We start from the raw sequence: 15914 nt of genomic DNA, 5'->3' as shown, positions 1-15914 counted from the left end.
AAGAAACCAGGCACAATGAAAATATTGGCTTTGGGTGGAACAATCCAGCACAGTTTGTATGGACAGCTGCAACTGCATCTGTATCAAAATCCAATGCCATAAAATTATTTTTGAGCCTTAGTTCCTACAATGTTTAATATACAAGTATTACAAGTTAAAATTCTTTATTAAAACTCCATGGGAACCAACTGCATGGAATACTTAGTCCTGTTCTGCAGTTGTCAAGCAGCATGGTCGGACAGCTGCCCCCCTCCACTGCTGTCCGATCACACTGCGAGCAAGGAGACAAATATCTAATTAGGTGTTAGTAACAGTGCAGAAGGAGAGGGGGAGGTGTTTACATCACATTGGGGTGGATTTACTATCTATGCAAACAGACTGTGCCCTTTGCAAGTGTAGTTGTGTCAAGTACAAGTAACCTATGGAGGAGGCGGTGCTGTACTTTGGCCTAGGCTGACAAGGCCCAGGCCTAGGGCAGCACTTTGTAGGGGGCGGCAAAAAAGCCACCCCTGCCTCTACCTGAGACTCTATTGGACACTGGTTGCTAGAGCCGCCTGGCGTCTAGCAACCAGTGATGTCATGGGTGTGAATCCCTGGCCCTGCCCATAATTCAAAGAGGAGGAGGATTTAACTTCCATCTCCTCCTCCTCCGCACCTAGTGCTCATGGGACCCAAAGAGTCCCGCTGGTCCGGTGAGTGCGGGGTGCAGGGAAGTGGAGTAAAGTCCACCAATCTGATGCCAACAGCAGCGTCTGCACAGAGTGAGCGGGTGGCTGGCGACCCCCCGAAGGCTGGCTAGAACCGAGAGCCTGGGAGAGAGAAGACCTCCACTGCCACGGCGCCACCCTGTCCTAAGCAGCAGCGGGCACAGCATGCCTGGAGCCTCCCAGAGCCTGCACTCCTTCTCCAACCTCCTCTCCGCTCCCAGCTGGGACATCAACAGGTAGACAGGCTGACCAAGGACCCAGAGGATGGGGACGGGCAAGAGGTAGGTGCATCACACACACCTACTCACAGACAGGGGGGCTTAGGAGGGACTGCGGGCAGGGCTAGGGGGTCTCCCACCCCCCTCTCTCCCTCCTCCCACCCCCTCGCTCTGTCTCTCTCTCTCCCATCCCCCCTCTCTCTCTCCCACCCCTTCTCTCTCTCCCAAATCCCTCTCTTTCTCTCACCCCACACCCTCTCACCACCCCCTCCCCCTCTCAACCCCCCTCTTGTGAGATCTCAGGGGTTTATGCTAGGACTTGTAGTCCTTCAATTTTGGAGGGAGTCACATCCATTAAACAGGAAGGGGAGGGGCACATTTACATAGGTGGGCACATTTACATAGGAGGGGGAGCACCCAATTTAAGCCATTGCCTAGGGCAGCACAAAACCATAATACACCACTGGGAGGAGGGCCAGCCTTGGTTGGAGCTCATGCACTCTCACAACGCCCCCTCTGCCCTGGGAAGAGATTCCAAGGCTTTATTCCAGCAGTTGTGTACCCTGTGCATGCATGCTCTTCTAGGGATGGGTGATTGGGCTGTCTCTTTCTCCAAGACTTGGTAAGTCCCATTTAGAAGGAGAAGAAACTATAAAAGGGGGCTGCAGCAAGTCATCACAAAAGGACAGGGTTGGCAGCCCTCTGGGATGGATAGGCGCGGGGATTCTAGCTGTGTTCTGGTGACATTCTGGCTGCAGCAGCTGATGGCAGAGAAGAGACTTGCACTTGAGAATGTGCTGCTGAAGGTCCCTTTTCAGCCAAAAGCATGTGTTCCATTTATTTTTATGCACAGCCTGGGGAAGGCACACATCATACCACCCAGTGACTTAAAATCCCTGTTCTGTTTAGTGCTTGTCTGTGTGTGCAAGACTTGCAGTAGAGTAGTAGATGAAGGACATGCATATGTTATATGTATGAGGAGCATCTCTGCACTATTTACTTGGGGGAACTTCACAGCAAGGAAAGGAGGCAGTGACTACATTGCTGTGGTTTACCTCCCCCATAGGAACACCCAGAATTTGGGCTCCAGTCTGGGGCTGAGCTACAGCACAGAACAAACACATTTATATAGTTAGTCTGGTTTGACTAGCATGATCCAAATTGCTCCAGCAGGGGAAAAAAACTCCTTCCTGTTCCTCCAAGAGGCAATCGGATATTCCCTGGATCTACTTTACCTATACATGTTAGTATCCAGTTATATTATGTCCATTTTGGAAAGAATCCAGACCTTTTTTAAACACTAAACCACCGCCAACCGTCATATGACGGCAGAACGAGGCATCTCTCGTTCTTGGCGGACGTCATATGACGTGATTGCCCTCCTGAGCCACTAGGGGGCGCGCACGCGTGCCCGCTGCATCGCTCGGGACCCAGTGCGCATGCCTGGCGGCCGCGATGTCCGCCAGGCACCCGCGATTGGCGGGTAACAGAGCAGGACCATGGATCTGTGCATGTAAGCACAGATCTACGTCCTGTCAGAGAGGAGAGGAGACCAATGGTGTGTCCCTTGTACATAGGGGCACCGATTGGTCACCTCCCCCAGTCAGTCCCCTCCCCCCACAGTTAGAATCACCTCCCTAGGTCATACATTAACCCCTCGATCACCCCCTAGTGTTAACCCCTTCCCTGCCAGTCACATTTACACAGTAATCAATGCATTTTTATAGCACTGATCGCTGTATAAATGTGAATGGTCCCAAAAATATGTCAAAAGTGTCCGATATGTCCGCTGCAATAAATAAAAATGTTATAAATCTATCCCCTATTTTGTAGACGCTATAACTTTTGCGCAAACCAATCAATATACACTTATTGCGATTTTTTTTTACCAAAAATATGTAGAAGAATACATATCGGCCTAAACTGAGGAAAAAATTTGTTAAATAAAAAAAATAAATAAATAAATTGGATATTTATTATAGCAAAAAGTAAAAAATATTGTGTTTTTTCAAAATTGTCTTTCTTCTTTTGTTTATAGCGCAATAAATAAAAACCACAGAGGTGATCAAATACCACCAAAAGAAAGCTCTATTTGTGGGGAAAAAAATGATAAAAATTTCATTAGGGTGCAGTGTAACATGACTGCGCAATTGTCATTCAAAGTGCGACAGCGCTGAAAACTGAAAAATGGCCTGGGCAGGAAGGGGGTGAAAGTGCCCGGTATTGAGGTGGTTAAAGCAATCTACTGAGCTGGACAGAACCACCTCTGGAGGGAGTCTATTCCACATTTTCACAGCTCTTACTGTGAAGAAGCCTTTCCGTATTTGGAGATTAAATCTATTTTCCTCCAGACGTTAAGAGTGCCCCCTTGTCCTCTGTGATGACCCTTATGTATTTGTACATGGTGATCATATCCCCCCTTAATCTCCTCTTCTCAAGAGAGAATAAATTTGGTTCCTCTAATCTTTCCTCATAGCTGAGCTCCTCCATGCCTCTTATCAGTTTGGTTGCCCTTCTCTGCACTTTCTCCAGTTCCCCGATATCCTTTTTTGAGAACTGGAGCCCAAAACTGAACTGCATATTCCAGATGAGGTCTTACTAATGATTTGTACAGGGGGGCAAAATGATACCTCTATCTCTGGAGTCCATACCTCTCTTAAAACAAGAAAAGACTTTGCTCGCTTTTGAAACAGCAGCTTGGCACTGCATGCTAGTATTAAGCCTATGATCCACCAGATCCTTCTCCACCATAGATCCCCCCCCCCAGTTGTACTCCCCCTAGTATGTATGATGCATGCATATTCTTAGCCCCCAAGTGCATAACTTTATATTTATCAACATTAAACCTCATTTGCCACATAGTTGCTCAATTAGACATTCCATTGAGGTCGGCTTTTAAGTTGGAGACATCCTGTAAGGACGTTATTCCACTGCATAGACAGAAATGGTACTTTTAATCCCAGACCCAATATCATTTATAAAGATATTAAAAAGTAAGGGTCCCAGCACTGAACCTTGGGGTACACCACTGATAACCTTAGACCACTCAGAGTAAGAATCATTGACTCCTACTCTCTGAATTCAGTTTTCTATCCTGTGGTGTAGTGGGTAGCACTTTCACCTAGCAGCAAAAGGGTCGCTGGCTCGAATCCCGACCATGACACTACCTGCTTGGAGTTTGCATGTTCTCCCTGTGCCTGCGTGGGTTTCCTCCGGGTACTCCGGTTTCCTCCCACAATCCAAAGACATGCTGGTAGGTTAATCAGGTCTTGTCTAAATTGGCCCTAGTATATGTATATATGAAAGTGAGTTAGGCACCTTAGATTGTAAGCTCCTTGGGTGCAGGGACTGATGTGAATGTACAATGTATATGTAAAGCGCTGCGTAAATTGATGGCGCTATATACAGTATCTCACAAAAGGGAGTACACCCCTCACATTTTTGGAAATATTTTATTCTATCTTTTCATGTGACAACACTGAAGAAATGACACTTTGCTACAATGTAAAGTAGTGAGTGTACAGCTTGTATAACAGTGTAAATTTGCTGTCCCCTCAAAATAACTCAACACACAGACATTAATGTCTAAACTGCTGCCAACAAGAGTACACACCTAAGTGAAAATGTCCAAATTGGGCCCAAAGTTTCAATATTTTGTGTGGCCACCATTATTTTCCAGCACTGCCTTAACCCCCATGGGCATGGAGCTCACCAGAGCATTGCAGGTTGCCACTGGAGTCCTCTTCCACTCCTCCATGATGACATCACGGAGCTGGTGGATGTTAGAGACCTTGCGCTCCTCCACCTTCCAGTTGAGGATGCCCCACAGATGCTCAATAGGGTTTAGGTCTGGAGACATGCTTGACCAGTCCATCACCTTTATCCTCAGCTTCTTTAGCAAGGCAGTAGTAATTTGGAGGTGTGTTTGGGGTCGTTATCATGTTGAAATACTGCCCTGCGGCCCAATCTCCATAGGGAGGGGATCATGCTCTGCTTCTGTATGTCACAGTACATGTTGACATTCATGGTTCCCTCAATGATCTGTAGCTCCCCAGTGCCGGCAGCACTCATGCAGCCCCAGACCATGACACTCCCACCACCATGCTTGACTGTAGGCAAGAAACACTTGTCTTTGTACTCCTCACCTGGTTGCCGCCACACGCGCTTGACACCATCTGAACCAAATATGTTTATCTTGGTCTCATCAGACCACAGGACATGGTTCCAGTAATCCATGTCCTTAGTCTGCTTGTCTTCAGCAAACTGTTTGCAGGCTTTCTTGTACATCATCTTTAGAAGAGGCTTCCTTCTGGGACGACAGCCATGCAGATCAATTTGATGCAGTGTGCAGTGTATAGTCTGAGCACTGACAGGCTGACCCCCCACCCCTTCAACCTCTGCAGCAATGCTGGCAGCACTCATACGTCTATTTCCCAAAGACAACCTCTGGATATGATGCTGAGCACGTGCACTCAACTTCTTTGGTCGACCATGGCGAGGCCTGTTCTGAGTGGAACCTGTCCTGTTAAACCACTGTATGGTCTTGGCCACCATGCTGAAGCTCTGATTCAGGGTCTTGCCAATCTTCTTATAGCCTAGGCCATCTTTATGTAGAGCAACATTTCTTTTTCTCAGATCCTCAGAGAGTTCTTTGCCATGAGGTGCCATGTTGAACTTCCAGTGACCAGTATGAGAGAGTGAGAGCGATAACACCAAATTTAACACACCTGCTCCCCATTCACACCTGGGACCTTGTAACACTAATGAGTCACATGACACCAGGGAGGAAAAATGGCTTATTGGCCCCAATTCGGACATTTTTACTTAGGGGTGTACTCACTTTTGTTGCCAGCAGTTTAGACATTAATGGCTGTGTGTTGAGTTATTTTGAGGGGACAGCAAATTTACACTGTTATACAAGCTGTACACTCACTACTTTACATTGTAGCAAAGTGTCATTTCTTCAGTGTTGTCACATGAAAATATATAATAAAATATTTACAAAAATGTGAGGGGTGTACTCACTTTTGTTAGATACTGAAGGTACCTGAAATAAATACATTTACAAACTGATTTTTCCAAGTCTGTAGACTTTATCTTACACATCAGCCATGTGTGAAGAACAGAAAAGATGTGCTTTTATCCCATGCCATGGATCAGATTGGGACCAAGTATTACAAGCAGTTGGCCCCCTGAGGGATTCAGCAACAATTTCTAATTTCTGTTAATAAGTAGACAATTTTGCACACTTTTATGATGGACCTCAATGAACGTAGTCTGGATCGTAACAATGGCCATGTAATCAATCAAGGGTAAGCTGTGCTGCGGTTTTCTTCACCAACATTAACCCACCTCTCCGGGCATCTATGTATGGCAACCTAAACTGGTCCCCTTTCTTTTTTAGGTCTGTCCTACTGGGACTGTGAGCCCTACCTGCTCAGGACAGCCCATATTTTGGGTTGGAGTTCTGCATTGGAGTGTGCCTGCAAAATAATAATCTACCCCTCCCTAGTAGCATGTACCTACCTTATTGTTGCTCAATTGCCTCTTTATGCAGCTGCTAGGAGTAGAAGACAGACTTGTGTAAGGTAAAAAATTACTAAAGGTGTAGCTTACACAAGGCTATGAACTGATATTGCTGATTGGCCCAAAACTATCACATGGGGTTAGTCACATGTTCCTCAATACCAGGCGGTACCAGATATTTGCTCCCAGCTCTAAAGGGATTAGCATAGGAGTGAAGGATATGCAAGTATATGGCACTTTTAATTGTTATTAACTCCTTCTATCAAATAATATAATAATATAATATATAAAATAATACAGGTTGCAGACCTCAGCACTTACTATGGTCGCTGTGTGCTTTCCTTTTGAAGACTATCACTGCTTGACATTCTGGGGGAGATTTACTAAAACTGGTGCACATGGAATCTGGTGCAGCTGTGCAAAGTAACCAATCAGCTTCTAATTTCAGCTTGTTCAATTAAGCTTTGACAATAAAACATGGAAGCTGATTGGTCACTATGCACAGCTGCACCAGATTCCATTTGGACCAGTGTCTGAAAATCCTCTCTCTTCCAGGGTTCCATCGTAGCCATCCTCGACAGGGACCACAGCCAGACCTCCCAACTTTACGTGTGTGCACTGACATGCACAGATACACTATATTGTCAAAAGTATTGGGACGCCTGCCCTTACACGCACATGAACTTTAATGGCATCCCAGTCTTAGTCCGTAGGGTTCAGTATTGAGTTGGCCCACCCTTTGCAGCTATAACAGCTTTAACTCTTCTGGGAAGGCCGCCCACAAGGTTTAGCAGTGTGTCTATGGGAATGTTTGACCATTCTTCCAGAAGTGCATTTGTGAGGTCATGCACTGATGTTGGACGAGAAGGCCTGGCTTGCAGTCTACACTCAAATTCATCCCAAAGGTGTTCAATCGGGGTCTGGCCTAGAGGAAGTGACGGATTGTGGTACTTAGCTAATAGGAACTCACGATCTGTCACTCCTCTCAGAACAGAACAGGGATTTGTGTGTTTACACACACTCGTCCCTGTTCTGCCTCTTGTGGCCGGCGGTCATCGCGATCGTCGTCTACGAGCATCGGCACCCCCGCTGTGCAGCAGGCCTGCTATCCCAATCCCGCGAGCCAGCGTATCTATACGGGATTGTGCCGACCTGCCGCAGTAAGATGACGGCGGCTGGTCTGCAATCGGTTAATCTCCGTGAATCATCTGAGGCTGTTCACTTCACTGGGTATATGTGAGGGTTTACATGCACTTTAAACAAATCCTCCAGCATAACTTGTACCTATTGCTCTGCATGTTCTCTTCTCTGTATCTGTTAAAAATCCAGAATTAAAAAAACTTGTCTGAGCTTTCATAAAATAAAAAAAAGGGGGCGGAGAGCTGAAGTCGCACTCTGCAGAGCTCAGGGAGGAGAGTTCTGTGGGCTGATGGGAGGGAAGGGACACAAAGCTTCACACAGCACACAGGAACAGCACTGAGGCTTTCAATCACAGGCTGTGTGTTGGAGGCCCCTCCCCTGTCACCTTTTTTGTCTTGGTGTGAGGAAAACTTGTCAGAATTGATTCATACTGATAGCAGAGGAATGAAGCATCAGCCAGAAATGGCACTTAGTGCTCTGGACTAAGACGAGTACACACTATAGAGGGATATGCTTTGTTCATATTTCATGTCTGAGGTTTACAACCGCTTTAAATCAGCTCAATACATCACAGGTGCAGCCAAAGAAAAGGTGCAAAGTCTTATAGTTTTTTTTTTTTTATTTCCAGATGCAGCCACAGCCTAAAAAAAAAACATGTGTCCCCAGCCAGCATGCTGCAGAGAAGGATCCTTGCTATCTGTGTGTAGGCCGTAGTTTGTCTGCAGAGGTCAGGGAAAGAGCTCTCTCCATTCAGCAGGGAGCATGAGCTTTGCTGAAACCTTTAGATCTGATTAGCAGGGAGGGTCATATCTCTATAGAGAGATCGCTTCGTCTACACTGTGAGCAAGGTTCCTTATTTACAGAATGCTGGCAGGGGACAGACTTTTTTTTTTCCATAGGCTCTGGCTGCTTTGTAAAGAAAATAAACTACTGCAAGACCTTTAGCACCTTTGCTTCACATTATTTGGTGTTTAGCTGATTTAAACTGAAAGTGCAATTGTGCTTTAATGTTAAAATAAAAAAAAAAGGCTTTAAAATCCTTATTTGCCCAACTTCTAGGGCATCCGTTCGTAAAATTAAAACTTTTATTAGAAGAAAAAAAAACTGGTGTTGATGGCTTTCACATAAAACCTTGACAGTGCAGACATCCATTCAAGACCTAAAAGTTTATAAAAATAACTAAACACAAGTGTTGAAGGTCTTTACTAGAAGCTCTGTCATTGTAATGGTCAAGGTTCAGAATCTCTTCTTCGGTCACAGTGGACAACAGAGGTACAGAAGACGTAATGCCTATTGGGTTAGGTGGTTCCATCAAATTATTTCCCAAGTTCACCTTGACTGGAAAGAACCTCCGCCCGGCCTCTCAATGTCAATCACGCCATGAAACAAAATGAGGTATCTTTAGGCAGCCGTTGTTATAAGGCCATGTGCTTCTCCGGGGCCTGCTTGTGTGCCAAGTACAGGAAGAGGATGCTGGACAAGGCGCTGACCAAGAAGATGACGTCAAACCAACGGTGGTAGAAGTTAAATTGAAGCTCCCCCAAGACCTCAGTGATGATGGTGCGATATTCCAAAGGCATACTCATCCGGATGAGGAGTACTGAGGACACAAAGTACATGCCCTGCAACAACAAGGGAGATGGGTCAATTGTGTTGAGTGCCAACATACTGTGTACATTGCTGGAGTTTATGGTGCCTTTTATTATGTAGGCCAGGAGCCTCTAAACTAGGGCCTGTGGGCCACATCCAGCCCACTACAAAATGTTATCTGGCCTACAGCTAGGGTCAGTGGTGTATCCACAGTGTGTAGACTGGCGATTCAGGTCAGCAGAGGGTGCTTATGGTCTCTGCTTCTTGCCCCTTCTCCCTCGTCCTCCATCCCCCCACCCTGAAGTCTCCAACACAGCTTCCTGCCAGCATCTTAGTAACCAATGACGTACTTGCCCTAGCACTTATGGTAGAACGCACCTTACTCTGTCCAGACCTGCTCTGCCTCCCAGCTTCCCTTTGCTGCTGTAGCATACTGTAAGCCTTACAGTGGTAAGGGGGACTCTGATGGGGACCCTGATGAAGGGGGGGTTCTGATGGGGACCCTGATGAAGGGGGTAGGATTCTGATGGGAACCCTGATGTGTGGGAGGATTCTGATGGGGACCCAGATATAAGGGGGAATTCCGATAGGTACCCTGATGTAAGGGGGGAATTCGGATAGGGACCCCGATGTGGGAGGGGATTCTGATGGGGACCCTGATGTAAGGGGGGGGATTCTGATAGGGACCCTCAAATAAGAGGGGATTCTGATGGGGACCCTGATGTATGGGGCGCTCTGATGTAAGAATGACTCTGATGAGCACCCTAATGTGGGGGGTTGGGACCCTGATGTAGATCCCAAATCCACAAAGACAGTATCTAACTTTTCCTAATTTTTTTCATTGTTGCCAACTGAAGACTAGTTTTCTGAATAATTAAATTCAACACATACTTCAGCTTTAAAGTGATTCACTATGCAATGCAGGTAGATCACGGCTGATAGGAGGGGCCAGCAGGGACTGTACATATCGACTTGAAAACATCACAGCACCCTGCCTCAGTACTCCTCTCCAGAGTCCTCAGCCAGTATGCAAGCAGTGGGCTGGCTCTAGAGAGGAGCTAGGCAAATATCTAAATACCTTGATGGGTGGATGTCAGTGTGCAGAAGTGGGCATTCTAAGGCAGCCTGTATCTGCATGCAGACCACGCTAGGCAATACCTACATGTGATGCTGAGCCTCCATGATTGAAAGTTCTTACATCCAATGAATGAAAGCGGCAGGCCAGTGACAATCAGGCTGGGGAGGAAAAAGGTAGATGATGCTGGATGTCTTCCATCCAGGAAATGAGGCGGGCTCTATCGGACTTGTTGTGGCTTCTAATGCACATTGTGAGAAGCTCATAGTGTGCAGTGAAATCAGCGTACACAATTTCAGTACAGGAGAGGACACCCCTGACGATGTCACCATAAGACAGATCGCGTTGGGTGGAGTAACGTGACGTCATCATGCTTAGGACTGTGCCCATCTTGTTGGCAATTTGTTTGGGATCTTATGATATGCATATCAGTTCTACTACAATGTGAGTTTATTTATTTTTAATAAATGTTGGGTTTTTATACTGCACCAGGGGGCTGTTTTTTTTGCATGAGTGGATTATACATGGGAGCCTTTAGATCGCTAGTGAGAAACAAAATGTGAAAGGAATCCAGCTAAATCTGTGTAGATGGATGAGGTCTGGCGGAGGCTGTGCAACCTTGAATGTGATGCTGGACATCTATAAATAACAAGTGCTATAGAACCGATCGTTCTATAGAATGTCAATATATTTCGGTAAGAGGCTTTATGTGCTCACCAGTGGTGGATGGTGTGGAAAGCCAACACTGAAGTCTATCACTTTCTGGGCAAGGAGGTGATCCTGATTTCTGGACTTTATATTGGGACTCTTTGAATTTAGACACCATTTTTATATTTATTTATTTAAAGCACTGCGCCTTATTGCTTATATGTTTATGTTTATGTTTATATGTGTATGTTTATGTTTATGCTTATGAGTTTGTAGTCAACAAATTGTGTAAAGCCCCATTCATACTTGTGCGACTTTGGACCCCAAAGGACTTGTCAAAAAGTCGTATAGTGTCTTTACTCACTTTTTATACTTTTGTGGTGAATGGGTAGGGGTAAAAAGTACCCCATACTCATTCACATGGGGGGGGGCAGGATCTGGGAGCCTCTTTGTCAAAGGGGGCTTCCAGATTCCGATAAGCCCCCAGTCTGCAGACTAGGGTTGTGGAGAAGAGGCCCTTGTCCCCATCAACATGGGCAAGGTGCTTTGGTGAGGGGGGGGCCGAGACCCTCGGCCCCAAGCCCCCCCCATGTTGAAGGCATGTGGCCTGGTATGGTTCAGGGGGGGGGGGAAGCACTCGCTCATCCCCTCCTTTCTCGACCTGCTGGGCTGCATGCTTGGATAAGGGTCTGGTATGGATAATAGGGGGGAACCCACACCGTTTTTTAATTTGTTTAAAAAAATTTTGCCATGGGGTTCCCCTTAACCCCTTGCCGCACAGAGAAGTACGTCGGCAGAATAGCACAGGCAGGCAAATGGGCAAACAGGTACGTCCCTTTAAATTTGCCGCCTTTCGGGCGCGAGCGTCCGCCGCACGAGCGTGCCTGCAGGTCCCGGGAACTCGATGTTCTCCGGCGGCCCGCGATTGTGGTGTGGAGAGGTAGAACGGGGAGATGTAAACAAGGCATTTCCCCGTTCTGCCTTGTGTTATCACAGAAATCTACTGCTCCCTGTGATCAGCAGCAGTGATCGCTGTCATGTCTTAGGTAGCCCCTCCCCCCCCAGTTAGAATCACTCCCTAGGACACACTTAACCCCTTCATCACCCCTTAGTGGTTAACCCCTTCCCTGCCAGTGTCATTTACACAGTAATCAATGCATTTTTATAGCACTGATCGCTGTATAAGTGACAATGGTCCCAAAATTGTGTCAAAAGTGTCTGATGTGTCCGTCATAATGTCGCAGTCACGATAAAAAATTTGCAGATCGCCGCCATTACTAATAGAAAAAAATTAATAATAAAAATGCCATAAATCTATCCCCTATTTTGTAGACGGTATAACTTTTGCGCAAACCAATCAATATACGCTTATTGCGATTTTTTTTACCAAAAATATGTAGAAGAATACATATCTGCCTAAACTGAGGAAAAATTTTTTTTTTTAATATATATTTTTGGGGGATATTTATTATAGCAAAAAGTAAAAAATAATGCGTTTTCTTCAAAATTGTTGCTCTTTTTTTGTTTATAGCGCAAAAAATAAAAACCACAGAGGTGATCAAATACCACCAAAAGAAAGCTCTATTTGTGGGAAAAAAAGGACATCAATTTTGTTTGGGTACAACATCGCACGACTGCGCAATTGTCAATTAAAGCGACGCAGTGCCGAATCGCAAAATGTGCTCTGGTCAGGAAGGGGGTAAAATCTTCCGGGGCTGAAGTGGTTAAAATCCATACCAGATCCAAAGGGCCTGGTAAGGATTGGGGGGGACCCCACGCTGTTTTTTTTTTCTGTGCCGCCATTCTTTTTTTTTACATTTAGCTGTCAGTGGGGAAACCCGCTGACAGCCGATGAGTCATTGGTCGTTAAGGACGCGGTGGTCAGCTTCCCGGTCAGCTCCTTAACAACCAGCACAGAATTCGAATTGGTCGATCAATTTTCGAATTCGAATCGTTCTGGAAATTTGGAATTCGTTAGAAAATAAAGAAACCAGAGGAAACTAAATGAATTTTTCCATTCTGCACATGTCTAGTGACTTTGTTGAGCGCAAACAAAATGATCACATTTTATCAAAGCCAAAGTCGTAACAACATCGCTCACTTACTCAAAATCGCATCAAGTCGTATATGAAATTGCACGATTTTTAAGTCACACAGGTGTGAATGGACCCTAAGCTGCTACCCTGTTTCCTCGAAAATAAGACCTAGCCGTGATTGTCGGTGATGGCTGCAATATAAGCCCTACCCCCCAAATAAGCCCTAGTTAAAGTCCTTGTAGGTCTTATTTTCAGGGTAGGGCTTATTTGGGGGGTAGGGCTTATATTGCAGCCAACGCCGACAATCACGCTAGGTCTTATTTTCGGGGGAAACAGGATATCAGAATTTTACAGAACCAAGGGTGTGTGATTAGGAATTTTTCCATTGCAGGAGATGAGCCTGTACAACTGTGCGAGACTTGGGTTTAGATATGATCCACTAATACAGGGGGGTACACAGCCGCAGCAAAGTGTGTGGCAAATTTGGGAAACAGGAGATGGCAGGATGAAGGGTATAACTCACCGACATTACACAATCTATGCAATTTCACGGAATTCTGACCTAAAGGGCACTCCATAATAAAGTCCAGGTATTGGACTCCCCACCAAGATGGATTAAAGGGCTCAATGTGCGGCATTTCTAGTCTGTAGCCTACAAGAACATCACAACAAGAAGATAACTGCAGGATGCATCTGCTGAAAACGGGCATTCCAGGTCTCAGGGTACATAGTGCTGATCCGGTGGGACGGGAGACTCGCAATCAAAGTCAATCATTAACGGGAACTGTGCTGATTATCAAGGCAAAGTACAGCACATATCTACAGAGCAGAGAGCTGGGATATTATCACATGACAGAAGAGTGTGGAACATCACAACATCATCATAATGACGGGCTAAGTGGCCAAGCTGACATACACTATATCACCAAAAGTATTGGGACACCTGCCTTTACACGCACATGAACTTTAATTGCATCCCAGTCTTGGCCTGTAGGGTTCAATATTGACTTGGCCCAACCTTTGCAGCTATAACAGCTTCAACTCTTCTGGGAAGGCTGTCCACAAGGTTTAGGAGTGTGTCTATGGGAATGTTTGATCATTCTTCCAAAAGCGCATTTGTGAGGTCAGGCAATGATGTTGGACGAGAAGGCCCGTCTCGCAGTCTTCACTCTTATTCATCCAAAAGGTGTTCTGTCAGGTTGAGGTCAGGACTCTGTGCAGGCCAGTTAAGTTCCTCCACCCCAAACTCGCTCATCCATGTCTTTATGGACCTTGCTTTGTGCACTGGTGCAAATCATTTGGTGGAGGGGGGTTGGGTTGGGCTAGGCCCCTTTGTTCCAGTGAAGGGAACACTAATGCCGAAAAATCTTGGATGGTTTTTCCAATGGAATTCCGCTCAAGCTTGCCTTTTATACACATGGTCACACAAAAGTTCGCTGAACTTTCGACCGTCAAGAATGCGGTGATGTACAACACTACGATGAGCCGAGAAAATGAAGTTCAATGCTTCCGAGCATGCGTAGGAATTTTGCGCGTCGGAATTGCTGCAGACGATCGGAATTTCCGATCAGAACTTCTCCCGCGAAAAATTGAGAACCTGCTCTCAATCTTTTGCTGGCTGGAATTCGGCCAGCAAAAGTCCGATGGAGCATACACACGGTCGCATTTTCCGACTAAAAGCTCTTATTGGTCTTTTGCTGGCCGAATTTCCGATCGTGTGTACGCGGCATTAAGGCGTCAGCATACCAAGACATTTTGGACAATTTCATGCTCCAAACTTTGTGGGAACAGTTTGGGGATGGCCCCTTCCTGTTCCAACATGACTGCGCACCAGTGCACAAAGCAAGGTCCATAAAGACATGGATGAGTGAGTTTGGGGTGGAGGAACTTGACTGGCCTGCACAGAGTCCTGACCTCAACCCGATAAAACACCTTTGGGGTGAATTAGAGCGGAGACTGCGAGCCAGGCCTTCTCATCCAACATCAGTGCCTGACCTCACAAATGTGCTTCTGGAAGAATGGTCAAACATTCCCATAGACACACTCCTAAACCTTGTGGACAGCCTTCCCAGAAGAGTTGAAGCTGTTATATAGGATGGGCCAACTCAATATTGAACCCTACAGAATAAGACTAGGATGCCATTAAAGTTCATGTGCGTGTAAAGGCAGGCGCCCCAATATTTTTGACAATATATGTGTGTCTGGCCCATTCTCCAAAGTCGCTCTGTAAAGTTAATACATCCATCCTACCACTAGAGGGCGCCTTCTGAAGGCTTATATCTGCCCCTACAGTCTGATCCTTGTTCCTCACTTAAAGTAGAATTCCTGCTTTGATTTCAATTTAAATAGTTGATTTGCAAAAAATAAAAAATAAATTGTTCATTTGGGCCAAGGTGGCAGAAAAATATTAATTCCATGATATCACTTTGAGGTCACTGTATATACTGTATCATACTCTTGCAGCACTAGCTACATACAGTAGGGGGTGCTGTGTTCCAGCAGCAGTATGGGTGACTTCCCGCTTGCTGCCGGAACAAAACAGAGTCGGCTTGAGTGCCATTCAGGAGAAGCCTTGTATTTTTTTCAATGAATACAAAGCTTCCTCTGATTGGCCAAGATGGAGAGGTGGCTGGATGACGTCACGATTTCCACCTTGGCCAATCAGAAATAGGCTTGTATTCACTGATAAATAGACAAGGCTTTTCCTGAATGGTGGAGAATGATTCAGCCCGACTCTCTTTTAATTTCGGCAGCAAATGATATGGTATGATGCAGCACACACAACAGCCGCATAGTTGGATACTTCTGGTAATGGAATGGAAATAGTCACCTTGGCGCTAATGAACTATTTAAATTCAAATGAAAGCTGAAATTCTACTTTAAGGTCTTATTTATGAACACAATGAAGGTAAATTCCAGATACAAAGAAAAATGTTCATAACGCTGCAGCACAACATACTGCAGGACTAGGAAA

At 45.7% G+C, this 15914-nt stretch overlaps 1 protein-coding gene across 1 annotated transcript in view; it reads right to left on the bottom strand.

The window, feature by feature from the left end:
- Positions 1-8628: 8628 nt before the first annotated feature.
- The window catches only part of GPR89B (G protein-coupled receptor 89B), a 98107-nt gene continuing 90821 nt past the window's right edge, over positions 8629-15914 (bottom strand). The window contains exon 15 of the mRNA XM_073617306.1: positions 8629-9213. Coding sequence (XP_073473407.1) covers positions 9007-9213 — 207 coding nt within the window. The 3' untranslated portion in view covers positions 8629-9006. The remainder of the gene's footprint in view (positions 9214-15914) is intronic.

This window comes from Aquarana catesbeiana, linkage group LG02 (assembly GCF_042186555.1).
Source record: "Aquarana catesbeiana isolate 2022-GZ linkage group LG02, ASM4218655v1, whole genome shotgun sequence".
Classification (NCBI taxonomy): Eukaryota; Metazoa; Chordata; class Amphibia; order Anura; family Ranidae; genus Aquarana; species Aquarana catesbeiana.
Note: the sequence above shows the minus strand (reverse complement) of the source record. Positions and strands in the feature narration are given on the sequence as shown.